Source organism: Halictus rubicundus, chromosome 10 (genome assembly GCF_050948215.1).
Source record: "Halictus rubicundus isolate RS-2024b chromosome 10, iyHalRubi1_principal, whole genome shotgun sequence".
Classification (NCBI taxonomy): domain Eukaryota; kingdom Metazoa; phylum Arthropoda; class Insecta; order Hymenoptera; family Halictidae; genus Halictus; species Halictus rubicundus.
The window spans coordinates 13,109,044-13,134,575 of record NC_135158.1 but is presented as its reverse complement, the minus strand read 5'-3'; the positions used below and the strand labels follow the sequence as shown (position 1 = coordinate 13,134,575).

At 48.5% G+C, this 25,532-nt stretch overlaps 1 protein-coding gene across 3 annotated transcripts in view; it reads left to right on the top strand.

Annotated features, from left to right (window-relative positions):
- Tws (protein phosphatase 2 regulatory subunit tws) overlaps nt 1-25,532 on the top strand; it is a 44,285-nt gene that overhangs the window by 5,196 nt on the left and 13,557 nt on the right. Inside the window, exon 2 of one of the 3 annotated variants that reach the window (XM_076794880.1) lies at nt 22,931-23,243. In XM_076794880.1, coding sequence (XP_076650995.1) covers nt 23,159-23,243 — 85 coding nt within the window. In that variant the 5' untranslated portion in view covers nt 22,931-23,158. Of the gene's footprint in view, nt 1-22,930; nt 23,244-25,039; nt 25,248-25,532 lie in introns of those variants that run through there. The other 2 variants (XM_076794879.1, XM_076794878.1) reach the window with 2 other exon arrangements.

The following is a 25,532-nucleotide window of genomic DNA, read 5'->3' as shown; positions in this document are numbered from 1 at the left end:
TTCGCTGACAGAGCGCTGATCCTCGTCCCCCTCTGCCTCTCTGTGCATGTACGTACGTACGCGAGAGAGTGCCAGCTATAAGCACTTACGAGCGTCAGCCGAAAAATAAAAGCCACCCACACAGCCACAGGACACGGACGCTCGGCCGTCGTTTCGCGACCGTCTCTCGAACCAACGGGTTAGGTTCTTCTCCACGGTGGCCTGTTTTTTCTTCCGTGTCGGCCCTTTGTTCCGCGACCGGCCTGAAATCGGGTTACTCGAAGATCGACTCGCTACCACGTTCTGAAGGAGGATTGCTCAGCCTCTAACCCCAATCGCGCGGTACCATTTCTTGAGGACGTTCCTCCCACCGATCGGTACGTTATTGATAAAGATGTATAGAGGTGGTCAAGTATATTACAAGAAGGTTCGAATCCGACTGGGTAGATTGACTTACGAAAAAAGTGTTCGCTGCATTTTGAGGAAAAAATGGGTCCTCAGTTTCCCGCCTGCCAGATCGTGTGCAAAATATCTCGGAGGAAAATGGACGCAGCTCTGTCAAAGTAGAGTCTTCGAGCTTTAAAATGAGTCCAGGCTTGTGGTTGTCCTATTTGTTTTTACCAAATGATCGCAATTTAGATGTCAACAATTTTTCGAGAGTCGGAAACGTGATGTTTAAATACTTAATTGACCAGCCCGTGATCCGGTTCAATATAGGCCGGTTAAGAGACAGGCTATTGTATACTCGTTGAAACATTTTGTTTTCGAGTAGGGATCGATAACCGTGAAACGAAACTTGGTTGTTGAAATTGCATTCATAACTACATATCGATCGCACCCCTAGTTATTGGCCGGTTTTCATTTTCCGAACGTTCCGCAACAGGGCCGTACAGACGGGAGACAAGAGAAAGAGAGAAAGAGAGACAGAGGGAGAGAGAGAGAGAGAGAGAGAGAGAGAGAGAGAGAGAGAGAGAGAGAGAGAGAGAGAGAGAGAGCAGAAAATGCATTACGCTGTAACGCCTCGAATTTCCATCGTTCCCCGCTAAAAGGAAAGTCTCGTGTCCACGTGTCAGCCGGGACACGATGCATCGGAGTAAAGCGCACTCGAGGACCAAGCCTCTCGGCTGCCCGAAAATAGAGTGCGCCCCGTCTATTTCGGGCTGTGTGTGTTGTTTCAAGGTGAAAGGCCTGTTCCTTGCTCCCTTTCCTGGAGCACATACATCCCCCCCCCCCTGCCCATTCGTTTGTCGATCGACAAACAAAGAAAAAGAGAAAAGATCTCGCCGTGTCCGGTCTTTCTCTTTCTCTTTCTCTTGCTCTTGGTCCGCGCCATACCACTGCACTGCAATCTGGAGCAGCTTCCGACCGAAAGCCTGGACACATTTCCGTAGCCAATCACAGTAATTGCAATTTTTTCCAATCCCTTGAATAATTCTCGCCCCCTGGAATCGTCATGGTCGTGTATAGTGTTCCCCGATCCCGCGAACAGTCGACGTCGATTTATACTCTCTGGAGACGGCCGTGTCCAGGTCCGAGAGTTAGATCCTTCGTCCTCTTTTTCCTCCAGTAAATTCCTTGGTTTAGTTCCCCGAGAGAGAGAAAGAGAGTCCAGTGTTAAATAAATTCTAAAGCTCGAGAAAGGTCACGGCTTTTCGAAGCCTGGGATTAACCCTTCGCCGTCCGAACAGTTTTCTCTCTTTTAATTTGTAACTCTCAGATAATTCAATTACATTCCCATAGGCTTTGCTAGCCTACGGTAGCATAACTGAGACATACTGAACGCACCGTAAATTAGTAAAATAACTCGAGTTAATATCGAGTCTGACATCAGAAGGACGTTGTTCCTTGCCGAACTAGAGACTGCAAACAATAAACGATAATTAGCGTTGCGAGCGACGGATGACTCGATGCGTTCCTGAAACTCAGACTATTTTATATTTGCAGGTAAACGGCTATCGGAAATAATAAACGATAATTGAAAGCAATAATTGGTGTGACGAGCGACGAAGGGCCGAATCGCAAGGTTCCACCGTGCAGCGAGGAAAGAGCGAAATAAGAAGGATTACTCAGGAACCTAACGCTTTGTTCCGTTATCGACGTCGCGTCGACGCCGATCGAATTCCCATTAACATTGTAATCCGTTAATGGCGTCTAGGAGCCGGATAGAAACTCGTGAAAGTTCAAAGGTGCGCGAGAGAAACCCGAGAAATCCAAGAGAGAGAGAGAGAGAGAGAGAGGGGGGAGATACTTTCCGCAGTTTTCCGGTTGCGGAACGTCGACGTTTCTCGATCTGCTCGTTGGCCGGGCTATTCGCAACGTCCTCTTGATACCGGGCAAAGTTGAATCGCGATCGGACAAGTGTACAAAGGCGACCTGGGACCAGACGAGTAGTTATCCAATTGACGGAAATCCACGGAGCCGAGCCGAGCCGCGAATATAATTGCGAGCTCGCGGACGCGATCCTCCGGGATTCCTCTGTCGGCCACACTACGTTCCAACGTTCATTCGTTAATCCAAGTAGTTGTCTCAACACCCAGAAACTAGTTACCGCGGTTTCTGTGCAGTTTCCAGGCGATTGTTCTCCGCGAAAGTCTCTTTTATTTGGCCGAGGTCTCCTCCTCCTCTTCTTCTTCTTCTTCTTTTTCTTCTTGTTGGACTCCGATCGAGAAACTTCCAAACGACACCGACGAGTTTCACAGTTCTCCACCGGCAATTGCTACAACCTCTCCGAACTCGGATTGATAGCGACCTGTGCTCCGGAACTTCGGGAACCGAGAATGATCTTTGTTTTTCTTTTTTTTGGCGGGAAAAGGACCGCCCTGACGGTTAGCGACCCTCTAAATCTTTGAGCTGATAGGTACGATACCGCGGAAAAGCGGCACGAATCATAGGAAAAGCATAGTTCGAGACACGCGCACCGAGTTTACGGCGAATTACGGTTTCCTCGGCGTCCCCAACACTCGAGCGGTTCTGCTGCTTCTCTGTTGCTTCTGAATTATCGCGGAGATTCGAACCGACTCGTCATCGGCAGCGAACAATGCCCGCGCGGCGCGGCGCGGCGCGGCGCGGTGGCGCGAGGCGCTCGAGATAAGGGTCGCCAAGATGAAACGAATTTACGGGTCGTTGGTACCCGGAGACGCGAGAAATTCTCACGATATTTTCCGTTGACGGCTCGGCGAGCCGCGCAGTCAGCTGAATTTCACTCTTACACCGAATGTAGGGAAACAGTTCATCTCCTCGAAAATTTCTTTGCCCGAGCCAACCGTGAAACTGTATCGGTAACGCAAGGTTTTTTTGTTCGATTTTTCTGCTACTGCGGAGCCTCCGTTATCCGAACCTTTGTTATCCGAACTCTTCATCATCCTCGGATCTGTTCGTGCGAAATGGTTGCTGTTCGGTGCAAGTAGCTTTACTGCGTTCGTTTTGTCACGAATCTGAGATTCACCTCTCGGGAACAATTTTGAATGATCCGTTCTTTCGTTGATCGATCAGTTCCGCGTCGTTTCGAGCGCGCGCCTTTGCACTCGGCGCTATTTTCAATCCAAAGCTAAATTTTTCTTCAGTCTTACAATATTTTCATTTTATTCATACGAAACTGATTCGATTTCTACATATAATAGTTAAACGTTTAGTAATCTATTGAATACAAATTTTGTAATGCAACGAATATTTCGTAATATTTTTTCTAATTTCTTTGAAATAATGCCACAACAATTTCTAGTGGTGCTTCAGAGTCACCGCTCGAGTGCAAAGGATTAACACTAGAACTACCGAGCAATAAATGCGACTATATCGCTTTTAAACAAAATTTCCGATGAAAACATTTCTACAATTTCAGTAATTGTAAACGAAAAAATTAGGAACAAGTCATTTTGACTGGTCCGGTAGTTCTGGTGTTAAATAATGGAGCCCAGCCCATCGGTGTAGGCGCCAAGGATCTTCGATCCGTTTGCACGGGACGACGCGACGCTACGCGACGCGCCGTGTCTATCGGTTGGCTAGAAGCAGGGGCGGAGACGGTTCTTCCTGAAGGGAATATCGGAGATGCGATCGCTAATGCGAGAGGCCAATCATAATGGAATTTGTCGTGGGTTCGACGGGACTTCCGACCGGTCGGATATGAGTTAAGTTAGAACACGGTGTTGCTCTCGTAGGGCCGTTCGCAACGGGATCCTTTTCAGCCCAGGTTTCCAAAGGCTCGATCCAGTAACTTCGAGTCGGATAGCAACTCGGAACGATTCCCCGTGCCTTTGTTAGGAAGTGATGTGGGTGGCCAGCTCCGTTCGGTCGCGGCAGTTACATACACGAAGAATCGAAAGTGCTCTTCCTCTCTCCGACGCCAAATTTGGTCAACCACGGGGATCCCTTCGGCGTACACGAGCATCGGAAGCCAGCTGATCGGTGGAAACCAGCCGGAAGGTGTGCGCGTTCAGTTCGGTCACGTATTTCCGCGCGACACTATGCACGGAATAAAAAATCGTGTAACTAATGCAAGTTTCTATTCGGACTCGGTCGCAGAAGCGTTTCTCAGGAAAAAAACTGGCACAGTCTCGATCCGGATCTCGAGTTCGGTGCTCGGTATCGACCGTGCCCAGGTCCTTGGTCTCCAATTGATTCTCTCGATCGTGTCGCCTCTAAATCGCTCGTCGACCTTGCGATCGTTCCTCGAAGACGTCGTTAATCGTAACCCTAGAATCGTAGCACGTGCCTGGCAGACGCGATCGTACGGATCGCGGCCTCGCGAATTCAAGGCAACGCACACAATAAAAAAAGAAAGTTTCTAATCAAATTAGCTAACTTTGGCAACGTAGCTGTATTGGTGTAACGTTGAACCAGCGTGCTGTTCTATTTGATAAATTTTCGAATTGAAATCCTTCAACTTCTGGGAGGCTCAACTTCACTGAAATGCTGGGCCCCTCTGGTTTATTTAACGTCTCAAAATTTGAGGGTCACGCGTCTGTGTTAAATCACTTCACCTCGTAACCTTTTCAGAACCCTTCAGGGACGACGTCAGTACACCGCACTGACTCTGAAACACGTTTCAAAATTGATTACGCGTGGTCGGACTATTAGACGCGATGCGCTTTCATCACTACTGTACTGCGGATCATTATGCAAAATCAAAAATCTTTGTCTCAGTCTCAGATACAGGAACAATCGTAAAGTATTCTAATGCTTATACCGTTTCTCCTATCTATTTTCATCGAAAGCACAGAATTCGCAGTCTAATCCTTGCCAATGTTTTCGAATTATGAGATAGCTATAGAAAATATCAAGAAGTCGACATCAGCACTCGAACGTCGTCCCTGAAGGATTAAACTATCGCATAAAATATGATTAGTACGCTCATGGTACACGGGGTAGTATTTTGTTTGGGCCCGGGGTAGTAAAATTGAATTTTTCAAGAGAGTTTAAATCCAGAATGGTCCGCGGGGGATGCGATGCGCAGAAAGACAATGGGTTCCCACGGGCGGTCTGCGTTCGTCGGTGGAAGATACGGCCGGTAACAATGAGGCTGTGTGAAATGGGAAGAAGATATTCCAATTTTTCGGGCGGCGTATTAAGCTTCGTCTGGCTCGGCAATAACTGTCTGCGTCGAGTCGAGTCGAGTCGAGTCGCGCCGAGCCGAGCCGGCTCCGCTCGGTTGTTTTTATTTCCGCGCGAGGATCGGCGGTCACGCGAGATTTGAACAAAAGAGGCCCCCGTCGAGATCAATAAGGAGAGAAACGAGAGAAACGTCAGCGAAGACCAGAGAACTGGTAACTGCGACGCAACGGTGTGCGCTCCATTCCCCTCTGCGCGATTTAATTAGGCGCGAGCCCCGATTCGTCGACGGACATTTTCATAAACCTTTCGCTTCCTGTTCGCCCCTGATAAGCATTCGGAAGTGGCTCTCGATGGTTGCGTCGGCGGCTGCCAGTGAGTTGCTCCATTAGGCGACAACCTGTGCGCCTCCAGCTGGACTATTAGCTACCGGTGCTCGGCGTAGCTTGTTAGAAAGATGCCTTCATTCCTCAATGTTTCAAACGCGATAGGAAATCTTGAGGAAGTGTTTCGGACTGTGTCGAGTACCGATTCAATTCGGAGGAATCGAAGATTTTTCTCTGGTTATGTAAAGGGCTCCGGAGCCACGCCTATTAAGGGCAGACCACGCCTACTCCACGCCTACTCCATGCAGAGGGAATTTAATGGATGTTCCTTGGATGGAACACTCGCGAGATTCAAGAGGTACAGCTTCTTCTAGACCAATCTAGACCTAGACACAGACTGCGATCTAGTTTTTTGGAACGGGGAGCAACGGAGCCACGCCTACTAGGGGCAGGCCACGCCTATTCCACGCGAACAAAATGAACGTTCTTTCGATGGAACTTTCGCGAGATTCAGAGGTCCAGCTTCTTCTAGATCACTGTGGACCTAGACACAGCTCGTGATCTAGTGCTCCGAAAAGAAGAGCGATCTAGTTTTTTGGAACGGGGAGCAACGGAGCCACGCCTACTAGGGGCAGGCCACGCCTATTCCACGCGAACAAAATGAACGTTCTTTCGATGGAACTTTCGCGAGATTCAGAGGTCCAGCTTCTTCTAGATCACTGTGGACCTAGACACAGCTCGTGATCTAGTGCTCCGAAAAGAAGAGCGATCTAGTTTTTTGGAACGGGGAGCAACGGAGCCACGCCTACTAGGGGCAGGCCACGCCTATTCCACGCGAACAAAATGAACGTTCTTTCGATGGAACTTTCGCGAGATTCAGAGGTCCAGCTTCTTCTAGATCACTGTGGACCTAGACACAGCTCGTGATCTAGTGCTCCGAAAAGAAGAGCGATCTAGTTCTTTGGAACGGGGAGCAACGGAGCCACGCCTACTAGGGGCAGGCCACGCCTATTCCACGCGAACAAAATGAACGTTCTCTCGATGGAACTTTCGCGAGATTCAGAGGTCCAGCTTCTTCCAGATCACTCTGGACCTAGACGCGGCTTGTGATCTAGTGCTCCGAAAAGAAGAGCATCTGAGCCACGACTATTCGGGGCTCTCTGCACACAGAAGGCGGGTTAATCCTCGTACACTTGACGTAGATCTTACAATTGCAATCATTCTTACCGAAGTAGAAGAGTGCACAACGGTTAACGGAGCCCCAGCGGAGCCTGGGTCAATCATTGACCCAGAATATCAAAATCGTATAATTATTCAGATCCTGGCGATTGAATGCGTAATTGTTACATAAGAAACAAAAGGGAGGCCAACGTGACTACAAGAAGCGCCTTCGAAAATATGTTTCCAAAAATTGATAAACGAAGCATCGTCGATGATTGTAAGAATGGTCCAATGGTCCAATGGTTAAATACATGTCTCGCGTCGACGGTGTACTCGCTGGATCGAGATTCACTGTTTTGCTCTCCGGGGCAGAGAGTGAGAGAGAGAGAGAGAGAAAGAGAGAAAGAGAGAGTTCACCTCGGGAAGTGCGTTCGCGCGAGGGCAAACTAGTTGCGAGTGGTTACTCGCGCCGAAACCGAGCGTAAGCCGACTTAATCAGTGGGTCAAGGAGACCAACGCCGCCGCGCCGGTTACATTCCGAATTCAACTCGCATCCGAGCCACATACGCAAGAGCGTTTTGCGGTGCGGGCGAGCCTCGGGAACAGGAAAAACGATACACATCCGAAAAGAAGCGATTCGACGCGTGTGTTCGCCGAGGAGACACGACACGTTCCGAACCGTGACTCCCGACGACTCCCGTTTTACGATCAGCTACCGCCGCCGCCGCCCTGAGTGCGTCTTTCCCGTTCGTAAATGGAAAATGAGCCAGGGACGGAAATAACGGCCGCTGATAATACTTTTATTCGGCGAGGAGAGTACGTAGCTCGTGAAAGGCGTCGCGCGTGATCCGGCATACATTTCCACGGCGACGTCGCCGTCGTCGTTCAAGACCCTTCGAGCGGCTGTCCTACGCTCGAGGACAATTAACGCGACGCTATTTTAGACGCGTAACGTAATTACATTGTTATGCGAGCCGCGCGCGAGCTATCGGACGGATCCTTGCAAGGTCCTCGATCGCGAATCGGAAACCAGTTCCCGCCCCGATGCGTTTTCCGGGAGAAACCGATCCGGGGGTACATCGTGGCGAGCAATTCTGGAATCGAGTGAAATCCTGCAGGGTGCGCGAACACAGCCAAACACTGGAAAAATTAATTATCTATTCTCGCAAGTAGACTGCGGATCTTTGTGGAAAATTGAAGAATTGTCTGCATCCGCTGCTAGAAGCGGAAGACGCTCGAGAATATCCTTTTTAATAATTTCAGTATATTCGTTGATGCAAATTGCAATTATTCGGTTTTGTCATACAATCGGCGTAAAATCCGCGATCTACTAGGAAAGTGAAAGTGGCAGGCAACCAAACGTTGTCTCGAGAATGAGGACATTGTTTCTGGAGGATCGGGACCCCGGGGAAGGGTTGGACAAGCGTGTCTAGCGAGGGTGCACTTGTCCCAGAAGCTCGAAAGGGTGTTGTCGCGGCAGTTCGGAAATTTCCGACAAACGCGTCTTGCGGGAGAGGAAGAGAGGGAGAGGGGTTTATTACGAAACGATACGAGCGCGTTATCGGAAACGAGGACTCGTTCCGCCCGTATTTACCGCGGACAGGCTCGTTTATTTGCGCCCCGGTTGCGTAACCGACACGGTGGCCGCCACCCGCGTGCAATGGGAACACGCGGGATCCGTGTTTGGACTATCAAAGCTCGAAACTGCAAACACGTGGGCTCGGGCAAGAGCTAAACAAGCGACAGAGTCGCTCCAGCGGGACATCCGTTCACGGTATGTCAAGTATCAAAGCTGCAAAGAAATGCTTCATACCATTACTCCATGGTACCCAGAAATGAACACCAGGTGACGATGATTATTTCGACGAAGAGAATTGAAGAATACATCAGTGTCGACTTTTAAAAACGATTCAGCAAAGAAATAAATGTAGCTCCAGTATCCTGCAATCGATGCAGAACATTTCCATCCAGTGCTGCAAATGTTTCTCTCTCTCTCTCTCTCTCTCTCTCTCTCTCTCTCTCTCTCTCTCTCTCTCCCTCTTCCTCTCCCTCTCTGAAGACACCCGGTCAACTGTCCTCTCCTCGTTGTTTGCCAATATTCGTCGGATCGTTTTCCAGAAAGCGATCAAGAATAAGGCGAGCCCAGCGGCGAGATTCGAGGGAGAAGCGAGAAGATTTCCGAGTTAGAAGTTGGCCGAGCGTGCCCGCGAGCGGTCCGGCAATTAAGCCGAGCGCTAAATGCAACAAAGGGCAAATTTCTCGAGTTCATCTCGAGCCACTTGGCTCCGGGATTCAACGGAGGCTCGACGTAATCGCGAACCTGCCCGCGCCGTGCCGTGGCGTTGCGTTTCTTTGGCACGCGGTTTCGCGAGTCGATAAACCCGACGACCTATCGATCCGGAAGCCATCTCCTTCTGTTTCCCTCGCTCCCCGGTCTGAGTCGGCTTCTATCTCCCAGTTGGCGGAAGGCGGAAGATGCGCTGCTGGACGATATTCTAAGAGACCCCGAGAATTATAGGAATCAGGGCTGCGCGTTGAACGGCATCGAAACGGAACCGTGTAACTTTCACAAGTGAAATGAATCGAATAATAGGAGGCAATCGGGTTGAAATGTTCAAAATGTTTAACACTTCGAGTACCGGCGTCTTCCAGGAATGATTTGCAAATGAATTTTTAACACTTTGAGTACCGCGTCTTCCAGGAATGATTTGCAAATGAATTTTTGCGTTAGCATCTAGTAGCTTCCTCTTTCACCTGCGCCACAGGACGTCAGCTGCTGAGAACGGAACCAACCCTCCCCTCCTGCCGAGTAGTACCCTAATCGTTGCTCGTGTCGACCCAGCTGCTTTAACCGTCGATGTTTTAATAGTAACCGCGAGACCCACCTGTTATTCCTCGTCCTTCCGCTCGGTGTGCAGGATCGTCGACCCTGTTCGCCGATGCGCGCGATAAATCGTCGGTTGCGAGTGCCACGATTCTACTCGAAGAGTGGACACTTCAGGTTCGACAACCACAGGTGGCACACGCGCTTACTTTGTTTCTACTTTGTTACTGTTTCACCGTTTATTTGATTCTTCCGTGGCAATCGGGAATTTAACACTAGGTTTACGGATCACTAAAAATGACTGTTTTACATTTCCTTATAAAAATGACATGAATATATCTATAAAAATCTGTAGCCATTTTTTTAATAATACATACCTAGAGAAATCAATTTGTTAAATAATTCCTCATGGATCCATGTTTGCAATCTGAATATTCGTGAATTAAAAATATTAGAATCCGTCATTTCGACGGGTCCCGTAAATCTAGTGTTAACGGGAGCGCACTATCGTTATCGGTAGGGACCTTTCTGCAAAATTAAAATTTTCCAGGATCCACGGCTAATTTGGAATTTCTTTCTTTAACGATTTTAGTCGGTGAAAAGTAATGTGTCCACAGTGTTCAAGTCTTTTTCTAGTTTCATTGTCTCGAATTGCAGCTACTCGTTATCGCAGATCGTTATGTAGGATAAAAATAATAATCGCGAGAAACGGGAATTAAATATAAGTTTGTCCAGTCATTTGATAATTGTAATAAGTTTCATACCCTTAATGTTCTTAGGGTTCTAGTGTTCTTCTAGTGTTTCGTCACAAATGCACAAAGATTCGTCTCCTCGTCGACGAATCGTTAACTTTCTCGGTTAGCTCTGCTTACGCGTCGTCAATCTGTTGTGCGGAGGTACAGTTTTCACGTGACGGTGAGTCGTTACATTTACCGGACAGAGGATTCGACGCGATTACCGCTTATTTCCAAGCCGAACGCGATAACCGAGCGGTCTCGAGCAGGTTCCGTAAAGCGTTCCGAGGGTAAAAATTAATTTCAAATTTGCATAAAGACCCGGCAGCTCGCGACTTTTAATGTCACGCCTGTGAAAGAGAGAGTACCTCGTGTGGTCAGACCCGGAGCGTATTAACATCGATTGCCCATTGTATTTAGATCGCGCGGTTTGCGCGAGTAAACGTTACACGATGTCGCGAATGGATTTCTCAATGGGATAAAAGTCCAGACCGACAAGGGGGACACCATAGATTTCGCGATTTGTCGCGCGAGACGAGCTTCCCACCGGAAGCTTTTGTTGCTCCCGACGCGACGGGCTCGTTCGAGCGATAAGCGTAACGCGCTATTGAAATTGAAATTCGGTTAATGCCGGCCAATCGATTTGCACAGCTCGCCGTCGCTCGAGGCGACTCTGTAAACAATGTCGTCATTACCACCTGCCGCGCCGACGGAGGAAAATTGTTCCCGAGTCGATATCCCGCTCAGTCTATGCCAAAAGTGTCGGCCGACCTCTGTGGCCGACCCCTTTATTTTTCATTATTCCCCCACAAAAGCTGACACGCCGCTTTCGCGTCCACTTACGACGCCCTCGGCACCTGCAACAGACAAATTTTTTGCTCGCGAAATACAGCGAGTCGCGTTTTGCTTGCCAAATGAAATGCGAATGTGAACGTTGTTACGCTACACTTACATTTACATCCGTGTCGGAAATTTCTCAAGGAATGTATCAAACATGAACGCTGTTCGCTTCTGATCATTCTCTTTTCCTTCTAGGAAATGACTATGGACAAACAGCTTCTGATCGCTTTGACTACGAAGTATATCGCCGCGAGTGACTGCGTCTTGTCCGGTATTTCCGGTGTGAGCCGCTTCTTTCGGAACTTTTGAGCGATCGAGGAAGGATAAATATAATTGTGAGATCATCGGTGCGTAGTGTCCGGCGATTCAGCTTTAATATCGACCTAAAATTAAATGTTCACGGATGCGCCGTCCTCCGAGGAGGTTCGACGGAAGAGAGGCGAGAGCTATTTCCGGTGTGACGAGGGCGTCGTAGCTGGCGAAATTGAACCGGCTCGTATGGTTGTGCTCTCCACGCTGTCAACCGGCTAATTGTAAGGGAATTAGCCCGTTGCCAATTACCGCGCAAGCTGCTGACCCAAATAACGCGGGCGTTGTACGCAGGTACATGCTACGTATCGCGCGATATGTGCATTAGATTAGAAAAAAAAAAAAAGAAAAGCTGCCGCCCGCTTCTCTGTGCCGAAAGGACCGGGCGCAGCTGCGATCTTTCAAAGAGCTGCCAAAAAACAGCTCGCGACGTTCGTTATGATCAAACCGTCCTGGATCGAAGCTTATTCCGTTGGCTGCGATCTGCGAAACGAGAATAGTATTATTTTTCAATCGAGTCCTTCGAGACTAGTATACTAGTATGACGTCGAACGCGTAAGAAATTCAAATTATAAGATTCGGGGAGCTGTATTTTTCGAACAAATTCGAGAACTAATTTCGCCCGTATTGTCATGCTAGAGGCAGGGGACAGGAATAGAATAGAAAGTCCGAAGGAAAACGCATAAGAGACGCAAGGGCGTGGCGTGGCGGCGGCATAGTCCGCGATACTATGAGCGTTCCGCAAATTACTTCGCCGGGAACTTGGTGTATCTTCCTCGGAACAGTTTAATGGTCCTTCCGGTGGATCGATCCGGTCGCGTTGCTACAGGACAAGCCCCCGCGAGCGAATCAATTGACCCTTGCCCGTGTCAAGGTGATTTCGCAAATCGTTCCTCTTGTTAGCAAATTCCTCAAGAACCGAAAAAATATTCTGAATTCTCTCTCGGGATTAATTACCCAACGTTTCGCAAGCGTTGCAACTGGCTTCGTCGATTCTCTGGCGCTATGTTGTGAGACGCTTTCGATTGCTCGGCCGAAAAATGAAGAAAAATTTGAAAAGATGAGCAGCCCAGTATCTTTGTCGATGTTAGGGCGTTTTAGTTTCGGGGGAAATATCCGGTCGGGTTTAGCAGTGAAAAGGGGTATAGTTTCAGATCCTTGGACTCCTTGGACGAAGACTTTCGTCTTCGATCGAGGTTCCCAGACCGGCATTGTGTGCAGGGCTCGCCTGCTATCCCGCTGGAAGATCAGCGGACGTGGCCGTTTCCACGGTGAACAATGAGAGCTAATCCGGTATGCGGGGCAGCAGGAAAATCGAGTGAAACTAGCAGCGTTCAAAGAAGCAGATACTTTTACTAGCACGCTTTGAACGCCGGAAACGGCCGGTTGCGAACAATGCACTCGTACCGATACACTCGCTGCTAAAATTCGACGTGTACACGATTAGTACAGTCTCCTCGCTTAATGGACTCGTTTTTCCCTGGCAGTTCCTCTCGGGTATCGGTTCTGGAACCGCTCCAAACCCCTTTCGACATTTCGATTCTCGGATCGCAGCTTTTCTAATAATCGAGAGGCGGTTCCGTGCCGGTTGAAGTAGAAACGGTGAGTCATGGTCAGACGCGGCTAGACTCCTCGATTGCGGACATTAACATTCCGTTTGTTCTCTTATTTGTAAGACATTGATTGATTTCTGTATTGCAACCTTTGTTTGCCGGGTCGGACAGCGAGCTTGTGCGTTTCTCAAGTGTTTCCAGTTGTTCGATTTGTCTGCGCGACGCATTATTTTACAGCTCCTTAAACGCCATTTAGCGTGTTGAAACAATAGTTATTTACTCAAACGGAGTCGTTGAAAATTGGACGACTTCGCGGTGCTCCAACTGCTCTCAACAGCGATTTCGATATAACTAGACTGCGGATCTTGCTGAAAATTAAAATTTTTTACGCGTTGAAAATAGCGTATCTTTATCCTTCAATTATCTCGATTTTTATATTATAAGTCAGCAGTCCAATGACTAACTTTGATCGGTACAAGAATTATTATGTTGGCACATGGAAGGACGCAGTAACTTATGGCTCACCCGAATTCCCCTGTGATCGCGACGCAAGAGAGGTCTTGACCGCGATTTCGGCACCGTTTCTGGTCTCGTCGGCTTCCGGAAGAATCTGCGGAGAGAGGAATCGAGAGAGAGAGAGAGAGAGAGTGTGTGTGTGTGTGTGTGTGTGTATGTTGCCTCTGGAAAACCTACAAAAACGCACGCCCAGCGGTCGTACGGATTCATCGGGATGGCCTACTGGTACGCTTTTACGATCCCTTTAACATTGAGTGTTGACCCACTAATCCAGAAGAGGACGTTTATGTCTGTCGGCCTCGGGGCGCTCGATCCCCCTCCCCTACCCTCGTTATTTTTTAATACGGTGCACGTTGGTTGCGCGGAACCAACCATCCCGTCGTGTTCTCCGTTATTAAAAAAAAAAAAAGAAAAAAATAACGAATATCGGCGAAACGTTCAGTTACAGGTCGGATCATCCTCTTCGGAGACGCAGCTTCCGTTGCACGCGATGAGAACCGTGCAAGACGATCGAACTGAGGATGTACTACATTAGAAAGATTATCGAAACAGTTTCGTACTATGATCACTGGTTAACTGATATACAGAGTGTTTCGTTTAACTTTGAACATCTCAAATGTCTCACGTCGTGTTGACAATAGAAAACAGTATCAGAGAAAAACATGATACGGTTCCGGGGAGAAATATTGAGGTAGGTAACCAAATTCTCTCGAAGTCGGACTTTGCAATATTTCAAGGTTTTCAATGTTTTCGAAACAAAAGTAAGATACTATTATCGATGTCACGTAACTGGCAACGACCAATAACATCGTGACCATCGTGTAACCTTCGCTGGATGAAGTTCGAGAGGAAAATGTCGGTGAAGAAAATGTCTTCTATAGCAAATGCTCGAATGTCCGTTAGTTTCTATATCGTTGCAGACGATAACGGTGATCAATTTAACTGATTCGGTTGATTTTTCTTTAGTACGTTTCTCGTTCGATTCTTTACGGATGATTTTGATCGCGAGGCAGTTTCTCGAAGGAATTGCGGGGGCGGACAGATCGATCTACGCCGGTTGAATCCGGCGCACGACGAGTATGCGTGGCGGAGCGGTATTCCCGGGTTTAATAAATGAGAATTACTGGCGAGCCGACGCGCGACGCAACTCTCCGGGAAAAGATTGCGTCCCCCGTGAGTGCCAGCCTTCGTCTTCTCGGGGCTGACCCTTTTCCAAGGTCGGGGAACGTGTGCGGGTGACACGCGCGCGAGCCGGGAATAATGATACCGGCGCGTCGCGGCGCGGTGTCTGGCAACCTGCTCGACATCGTAATAAAGACAAGCAAGTATGCGCGCTGCCGCGTCGCTAAAAACCTGAAAACCTGCTGCGTTAGACACGTCTCGCGCGAGACATTCTCGGGTTACTTTGATACTGAAATGGGACCCGATGGAAACTTACTATCGTCGGGTCTACAAGCTGGAAGCTCGAAAAACATAGACAAACGAATACCCATATGAAAACGAAGCGCACGTTCTTCGAATTGAGGACAAATATTAAAATGTAGGGACTGGTTAATAATAATTTATTACACAATTTAGATCGCCCCTGGCCGTATCCAGCTTGTTACATAAATCAACAGCACGGTGGAATTGATATTGTAAATTCATTACACAGCCAAATTCATATTCATATTTGTGCGCATACCATTTCTTACAAAAGACATTACAGAAATGTATAAAAATACTCTGGAGACCAGGTGCTATTGAATAGCAGTCCTCTGACGCGTCTGGCCATGTCTGGCTAATTCTACTTCCTCGCGAATGCTCTATTATCCTCTATAGGAACTTCCACACTGATTTTCTAAAAACGGAAGCCCCAATTTTAAAAAATCTTACTCTTAATTTTCCACTTATTTCTTCGTGTACCTCCTTTCAGATTGTTCTAAGAAGCAACGTCCCTTCACACCCTTCACTTCCGGATCAGCTTTTGAGAGGTTCGTTACCTTCTGGCTACGAAACGCGTGAATACCGGTTCTTCCATCGACTGGATAAAACAAGAGTTTCGCAACGGTTAATTGATGCCCGCGCGACCGTGAGCAAGGTAATTACAGCGGGTCGCAATTAACAATCGCGGGGAGTGACTCGAGATCGAGTTAACAGTTACGTTTCAATGGTGATTATTAACGCGTAACCGGATTACGTTTCTCTCGAGTACGGGGCTTGCGCGTAACTCGCGAACGTGAATCGTGAAAGACGACTGTGAACGGAGCTCGTCAATTTCCGGTCTGAATTAATATCGACGGTACACGTCTACGCACTTCCCGCCCACGTTTTACGATGGACGTACAAGTAACGCGCATACTGTACACTTCAACAAGTTCAATATAAATCAATCGTGAGATTCGTGGACGGTGATATCGACGAAGTATAAATGTACTCCCGATCTAGAATTATGATCTAGACATCTAGACTGACGTAGAAAGTTTGGGGGACGCCTTATGTCTTATTTCAGTGGTCCTAGTATTAATTAGTTGGCTAGTAGACTGCACATTTTCAATAAAAATTGTATTGACTGCAAGATGTAGGAGCTACATAGACATTTGTTTCTTTCTTCAAAACTAGGTTCTAATATTTTTAATTTCAAATTATTCAGATGCCAAGGATGCATACGTGAGTTATCTAGCAAATTTGTTTCTCTGGCTATATATTATTTCAAAAACATTCCAAAAAATGTGGGTAGCACGTTCCTGTTATTTCTATAAAGTAATGCAAAATAGTCACTTTCGGTGCTGCGTAAACCTAGTGTTAATAATTTTGTTGAGTTGAAAACAGTGGAACGGTATTTTAAAATTGTTCAAATTCTTTTACTGATTTGATCCAAACATTGTTATAACTATGACGGGATATCGACTGGTGATTCGATTAGAAAAATCCTCCGAAAAATACTGAACAGTGACGAGCTGGAAGCACTAACCAGAAAGTTGGTTACGGTGCGCGATTCCTCTCGACGGAATGAGAAACGAGAGACAGACAGAGAGAGAGAGAGAGAGAGAGAGAGAGAGAGAGAGAGAGAGAGAGTGGGAGAGGGAAACGGGGATTTGTAGAAAGAAAAAGTGGTAACGTTCCGCACTGTGACAGTGGGGCTCGGCGTGTATCAGAGATCCAGGAAGAAAGAAAGCGTGCGCTCGCGGAGCAAAAACGTTGATCGGACTCTTGACGGGATCAAGCTCTCGTCACGGGCAATAATTAAAGTGGCACGGCGAAAGGTTAAACCGCGTGCATGCGCGATTATTGATCGTGACGGGTTCACCGTCGATGAGAAAACCGGGAATTCGTTTTGCGTCACGGTCGAACGACTGTGCAGGCGGTGGCGCGGAGGTTCGAGTGCCTTTTGTGATGATCGCTTTGATCCTCGGGAAGCAGATCGGCGCGCACACACCGGTTTCGTGCCGTTTATCGTGCTCGGCGACGCGAAGTGAGGCGAGGCATGGCGAGGCAGGGCGAGGCAAGGCGACGAATTCTGCCGCGGCACGCGCGGCAAACGCGATCGCGGGCAGAAAAGTCTCGTTAACGTCGAGCGAACTCGCCCAGACCTACTCGAAAGATCTCCGAAGCGTTTTCGGATCGGTACGCGTCGCGACACCACCGCGCGGATTACAGACTTTCGAATAGAGTCCCTCTCGTCGGAGCTGTCGTCGCCCCCATTCTTCCCCGGCGCGGATTTTTAATCAAGATATAAAACGGGGAGGGAGGGAGAGACACGCGTCCCCGACCTCGGGCGAGAAATGTCTTTTCCCTCCGGTGATCATCCCGCAATTACTTAATCCGTAACTAGTCTTCCGTCGCGTGTCGCGACGCTCGCCAAGAGAAATTTCATTCTGCGTGCCACGTTCCCAACGCGCGAGAAAAGCTGCCGAATCTCAGCCAATTCGGACCTGACTATAAAACTGGAGACTACAAAGTTCGCAGTGAATTAGTACCGCTAATAACACCAGAATAATCGGAGACTATTTATCCCTGAAATTCTACTCGTTCAAGTTTTGCATATTCTTATACACACATCCCCGATTGATTGGCGCAAGGATTCCAGGATTTTCAAAGCGAGGACTCGCCTGGTTTCCCTTTCATTTCGATAAAGTGACTTATCAAAATGGGATGGTCGTAAAAATGAGTGGGCGAAATGCAAAACAGTTTTAGCAGCTCTTTGAGAATCTCTTTTATGCAACATTCGTTGGCGTAACGAGCCCGGCGTCGCCGTTCGACGACGTCTGTCCGGAAGGGCTAATTGTCACGCAATTAGGGGAGCCCTGCTCGCGTGCTCTCGAGGGCTGTCCATTTAACTCGCACGCGAAGCATCGACGATTATCTTGCGGACGGCGCGCTTCCTCGTTTTATTGTCAGTCTTGTTGGAGATTCTCGTGCAATTAGAGTACGGCGATGAAAGCCGTGTCGTCTTCAAGGCGAAGGCTTTCATTGTAGAAGATTCGAACGTATTCCTTCCAGCATCGCGGAGGAGATTCCCGTTCTGCGGACTGGGAGAATATTTTCCAGCGGAGAATCCACGAATGCAGCGACTCGTATCGACGGCGAGGGGTGTCGAAGACTGTCTCGATTCGATCGTTACCGTCCGCGTGGCCCAACCACCCTGAACCGCCGAGTACGTTGAACTCGAAGGAGACGCTGCGTGCTCCCGTCTCGCACGCAAAAGGAATTTTCGGGCTTGAGGAGCGCTCGGAAAATCCTCTGGCCAGACGCCAGCGACCTCCAGCCACCGGTGTGCTGAGCTCGGTGCCGGTTCAACAGACTGCCGTCAGTCTGTAGCCACCCCTCTTCCCGAATCCATAGTCGCGAGACTGTCCTCGGGACACGTTGCCACCGAATTCTTCCCTTATCCGACCCTCCTCGGACATCCCTCGCCCACGACCAAAAATTCCGAGCTCGTGTAATTTATGAGCGAATCTTACCTCCCTCGAAGATTAATCGCTGTTGGCCAGCCTGTAAGGCCAACGAACAGACGTTCCCCGCTGGTAATTTACAAATAAATTACCCCCTCCGTTCTTTGGGGCAACGAACAACGTTCGCAGGCGCGGTGGTTGGTTTCAATTGGGAAAATTAAGGAAAAGGAAGCGCAGCGTCTCGAGTTTGCCGTTCGCTTTAATCGTTGAGATTAAATCGATTCCTGCGGATAACATAGCAATCGTTATCGACTGCACCGAGACACAGGAGCCAAATGGAAATTTCTTCGCCCCTTTAACGATTTCAACGATTCGCCGGCTCGGAGATTTGGGAATTTCAAATGCATAAAATCTTCCGTTGAGTGATCGAGCACTGGGTCAATAGCAGAAGCGGAGTTTGACATGGTAATTCGTAAAAGTTTTTTTGTTGAAGTCTCGTTCCCCCTAGCGGCCGGATCGAACGATTTCCAACCCCCATCATCCAGGTACACCGTTTCCCCGTTGAAACGGTACAAAGATGTTGGCAGCCGCGGCGTCGCGATTCCTGAGAGACGAGGGGAGGATCGTTTAACGTGAGAATTTGATCCGCGCCGCCAGCAAATTGCATTCGGTGACCTAGAGCGCGTTTAAATTGCGAGATTAACCGGCAGTAGTGATTAGCGGTAAAGATTTAACCTTGCTCCAATCCTGAAGGCACATTAATTCGGTCGCGTTCGTTTCAGTGCGCAGTCATCGAGCCGACCCGGAAATCGGGCAGGTGTTGATCCGTCAAGGTGCGAAATTTCTCTCGTCTCCTGTACTCCTCACCCGAAACAATGCTACTTTCGCGCAATTCTGTGGAAACGAATTTTGTATTGGAAGGATTCCAGATTGAGAGGGTTGATCTTCCGAAAGAGCAGCGGCGTAGAATCGCGTTGGATGATTGGCGAGAGAGCAATTGGTTTTGATGATTGGTTCGCGAGACGCAACTGGTAGCCTCATTAACGAGGAATCCTCCCGGTGAAAAACAAAGGTATTAACGGTCGGGGTCTGCGTGCACGCGCGTCATCGCGCCGAACGATCAGCTTTATCGCAGCGACCACGTGAACAAACTGGCCCGAAGTCTCGCGCGAGCATGAGCGCGGCAAATATGTTACGCAGTTAGAGCCGACGCCACCAATAGCCTGACCGCTTACACCAGCTTCGCGGAACGTAATCCGATTACGACGTAATTTATGCGAACGATACGTGTGTCGCGTTCGGCTGCCGGCACACGCGACTATCCTGGATTACTCTCGGCGCAGCAACGACAGAGGGACAGCAGCAGAGGCGGAGACCGCACACGGGTCTTTTGTTATTCGCGAGCGTGTCACGTACCGTGCCACGAGCGTCGGTCTCTCGATGATCAAACAACGCGAATTCGAAACGCTTTCATTATCGTCCTCTCTCGAACACGCGTCGCGCCCTGCTGCTGCTGCTGCTGCCGATCACGAGCCGCGAGACCGCTGTTTACACGCCGGCAGATAAAGCGGCCGCTACTTCGCTGCGAGTGCACCGCCCTGAAACGTTGATACTCTCTCCGATGCGTGGCAATTTCACCCCTCGGCCACTAATTTTACACGACGAACCGCGATTAACCCCTTAACTTGTACGCTCGAGTTAATTCGAGCGGCGTTGTATTTTATGCTGCTATAATTTTTCACACTCGAATATAATCGAGAATTGAAAATAACAATGTGAAAGCAAAGAAAAAAAATCATTTTATTGATATTTATCATTTACATGGGATTATAAGCTATAACACTTATTTATTCAAGAATAAAATATAGCCTTTTTCCATGGAACAAAAGCGCAGTATATCAAAAATTGATTTTTTTGGGCGATTTTTTTTTTTTTTAACTGCGCGTTATGGGGTTAACGCGACTGCCCACAAATCGGCGTTAACGGCGACGCGCGTTGCTCTCTACTCCTTGCTTAAAAGCTACATCCGCGATGATCAAGCTGTCCTCTTTCGGCTAGGAGGCAACTCTGCGTCGTCCAGTAGTTAACTTTCAGCGGAAGATTCCTACGAATCCGATAATCGGAGAAATCCACTAAAAAGGAACTTCGTCCTCGGATAAAAATCCATGTTGGCATTAAAAGAGAATTCCTCGAAGATCCACCTACCTGATTTGTTTTTGAAAACTTTTCAAGATAAGCAGCAAGTGCAAGAAAAAATTGTACGGAGCAGAACCTCCGCTAACAATCGCCTCTAATTGAAAAGCTCGATGCAGATATTCAGATGCGGGGTTACATCGTGGCATCCATTAGGCAACAATCTCCTGCCCGACACTGGCTGTCATCGTTCGCGATGATGTCGCGAATCGATGACTGGCATTAACCGAATTTCAATTTCCACCGACGCGACGGACGGCTCTCGATCGCGCCAGTCGATTCCGACGGATTAAATAGATCGCGGGACGCCTGATGCACGGACCACCGATAATCCGGCCAGGATTGCGTCGAGGCTATCGCTTATCCGAGGCCAGGTGGATCGGCCTCCGCTCACGTGCATCGGAGCTGATATCTCTCTCTCTCTCTCCCTGTCTTTTTCTGTCTTTTCAACGTTCTTTCGGACAAGGTCGCGATTTGCGATTCAAATCCTCCGCCGCGGCTGTTTATTCGGCGCATTCTTTGCCTTCCTCTTTAACGCCCGTACATCTGACGACCACGCACCTTGGATGCGATGGCACCGATCGCGTCGAACCGGCACAATGCCCGTAAACACCGGTCGCTCGCAACTGAAACTGTAAATATTCGAGGATGACGAGACCCGTGACTCACACCGATCGATCCGACGTTTCACCGCTTCCTCGCCCCTCGACCACTTTTCGATCATGACCGTGTGGACACTGTCTATGTTGATAGCGATAATCACCTGGAAACGGCTGGGACCGTCGACGAATCTTACAAACTGTAACGAGGAACACGAACGACGAGCTAAAACTATAATTCATAATCAATTACTACCGTTGATAACATTGCAGGTATTCTTCTCTCTCAAGATACACTGTGGCAGCTTTAAATTACATAGGAGTGAGCCTAAATTAGGCTACTCCACACTGAACTTACCACTGTCGGTCAAATGACCGGTGTCAGATTTTTAATTCTACAACTAGTAAACTTGTAGCTGCTTCCATTGGAAATCATTTCTACACGCTTCTTTATTCGGGCACATGTTAGACTGCGGATGTTTATGCCAAATTAAAACCGTCTGGATCGATTGCACAAAGCAGTAGACATACCGAAACTTCTTTGAATCGATTATCTTTGTTATGGAAGGTCGAATCGCAGCCCCTACGAGCGGCAACCGGGCAATGGAACCGAACCGTGCATAGGCGTCGACGCAGCGAGCGGGATCTTTGAACCCGTGCGTGTTTCGCGTTGCCCTTCCACCGTGCGTCAGCTACCTGTTGCCCCCTTTTCAAACTTCCTCCCGGTCCTCCGGGCGATATTTATGCATTTGCACGTCGAACAACCGTCTCCGGGGGTGCACACCCCCACACCCTGTTCGCGAACGCGAACGCATTCATGCGCGTCATTCGAGCACCGCTTTCACGGCTGCGATATCGTGCTTGAAAGAGATCAAAAGAGACCATGGACCTTCACAGCCCTCGGGTACAGGGCGATTCAAAGATCATGGCAACGCACCTGTTCCTCGTACAATTGCACCGAACCGCTTGTAATCGATATTGCGAAATCGAGACGACACCACTTATTAGGGAATGACGTGCTCGGTTAAATTTACATCGGTTTCGGGAGCCAGTAAATTCTCGCGAAGCAGAACGTCATTCCTGTCTCCTTTCTTTGCATTGTATCTTTTCTTGATCCGTATCTACCCGAGATAGCTTCGTCGCGCTCTCGAAGCACTGACAAGTGAAGCGTGGGACAGGAGCGGGGCTGGCTCGTGCAAATTTTAACGAAACGATTTCCATAGTTAGCGCGAAACTGCAACGATGCAACCACCAGTATCTTCGGCGCAGCTTGCACACGTTTTTGCGTGTTCTCGAGGCTGCTCGCGATGAGGATTTTCACGGGAGATCCAACAGGTGGAAGCGTTTGAACCACGGGGGAAATCCTCGCGATTAAAACGCAGCTTCGCGAGGGGGGCGTGGGGTGTCCCATAATCCCTGTAAGAGACGTTACCGTCACGAACTGATCGAGCACGCGCGATCGTTTGATTGTGTTCCAGTGTCGTCGAATCGAAGGTGGAGGCTCCGGTCGGGAACGGTTACGAGGTTAACAGGTGGAGAATAATTGAAGTTCCCGAGATACCACCACGCGTCACGCAGGGGTGGTGGGTCTATGGGGGGCACCGCCCCAGCGGCCCCCCGGCTCCAGTCCAAACGGAAGCTGCCGGAACGGAGCCATCCTGGCAAGGTCCAAGACCGCCCCGCTTCCGGTACCACCGTCCAAACGGATGAAGAGCCCTTCGAACATCATGAGGCAGTCCAGCCTCACCAAGCTTGGCTCCATGATCAATACCGCCGTGAACAAGAGAGTCGGTGAGTTCTATTTTCCTTTCTTCTTTCTTCTCACCCTTCTTTCATCCCCCTCCTCCGACACCCCCTTCCCGTTCTTCCACGTCCCGCCATTTTCTTCCGCGAGTCTCTTGACACGATTTATTAGCCTTCGAACGACCGACAGCCACCGCGAGCACCCCTCGAATAGTTAAGAATGTTATTTATCGTCGACAGCGTCTGCCAGTCCGACGGCTGACGTCGTTTGCACGAAACGTTTAACTAATTTTAATTCGTTGACGAATCGTCTGTAACTTTATTTTTACCTGCGGTACTCTGCACACCGAGTCGTCAAAGTCCATCCATCTTGTCTCACGACTTTTTGCCTCATTCCAAAACATTCTTGAATACTCTTCCGTGTGTTTTTACGGTAACATCCTATTAATTTCTATGACTACCTATTACTTACAGCTTCCTAAGCGACGCTTAAAAGTTAAAGAAACATATGGAAAGAAGAGACAGATTACTTAATGCTTCGAGTGCCGCGACTTCCAGAAACGTGAGGCGGAATTATTTGTCTGGATTCACAAATGAATTTTTGCGCTAATATATCGAGTGTAGCAAATTTCCTAACATATATCCTAACATTTCAATATTTATTTCGTGCAATAAATTTCTCTGATTTTATGGAATTTTAAAGGCTGACAGGCGGCTGGCACTCGAAGTGTTAAAAACTCGTAACCGATTGTCAAATAAACATTTAGATTTGTTGACGCGTTCGGTATCTGGATTGTCAAAACAATTGCGTCTCCTTCTATTTGAAAAAGGAAGTCATTCTCCTCCGGCTCGTTGCATCATTTAGCCACAAATTGAAAGACCGTTCGGCTTGTGCAAATGTTATCACAGATGAGAAAGCATTTGCGGATGATTTATTTGTCATTGTTATTTTCATGTAAAGATTGCCCGAGAGCCCGGTATCGTGCAACAATCTCTGCCCGGGCAAATATATTATTTGTAACGCAAACAAACGGTTATCTGACGCGGATAAGTCTCAAGGCTTCTCGGTGTTCTAATCCCCCGTCCAGAAATCCTTGACTCGCATGAACGGCAGCGGAGTTCGAGACTCGAGCGCAAAATTCGGTGGCGCCTGGGTGTGCGCTGCGCCGCGCGCCGTGTACACGCGTGTCGAACCGGTTGCCTGTTCGCAGGGGCGGCCGCACTGTTCGCATTCTACACTTACACATGCACATGCACCAGCTGAAACGTTTTACGACGCGCGTAACGAGTTGCAAATTAAACGTCGTTGGATAACAGGTCTCGAGCGTTCAAATCGGTTGTTGTACATTTTTTTTCTTCGAAGCGTCTCGGTCTAAGGTCCCCACGAGATCGATCTCCGGCGACCGACGATCCTCTAGCGATGGGATCGAGCAGATCTACAGAATGTTCCATCGTGCCTGTCTCGCATGTAAAACATACTACGATTCTGCAATCACTACAAAATATTTTAAGTCTCTATGGTTTGTGGAATTTATTTTGAACAATCTGCTGAGTCTGTCTTTTTAAAATTATAGGCACGTTTTACTGCACTGTAAAGGTACCTGAACATATTTTTTGTTCGTCAGATGGACTAGCGTTTTGTGACAGAAGAATGTAAAAATGTGAACTCATTGTGAAACTGCTTATGAATACTGCACGGTGGAGTTGAAGTTTGAATGGAGAATGAGAGAAACTAACATGCACCTGTAACACCCTGTAAAATTTGTTTTGCTCGGTTCTGCGGGTTCGCTAATATCGAGGACATCGCTATCGGCAAAGGGGGCCGCGGATCGTTCGCGGTTAGGCGATCAGTTGGTAAACTCGCGGGGACCCGGTGTCACGTGCCAGCAAGAGTATGTTGTCGTAGCCGTTTATCGGCGAGAAACGGTTCCCGAGTATCGTGATCTATCAGGATGAGTTTGAGGAGCCGCATCAAGTGCCGAAGACACAGCGTCGCCGATCTGGACGACACTATAATCGAAGGGAGCAGTAGTAGACACGTTGTGGAAAGTAGTGAGTAATAGACGAATGTTGTCCCATGAACGGGCCCGCATTTTATGGTAGATCCTCCCGTAGACAACACGATAATAGCCTAGTGTATCGAACGGATGCAGCGTTAAGTATATTTGAAGTATTTCGAAACCGAGGCCGAGCGACAGTTACGCTTGACCGAAAGGAACGATCAAAATGACTTGTTTTGTTTGTCTCCACTGACTCGACTCGTTGGACTGATTGTAATTGTGTGTTCCGAAGTAAAGGTTTCAGCTGGGAGCTCCGAGCCGATACAAAAACATATGC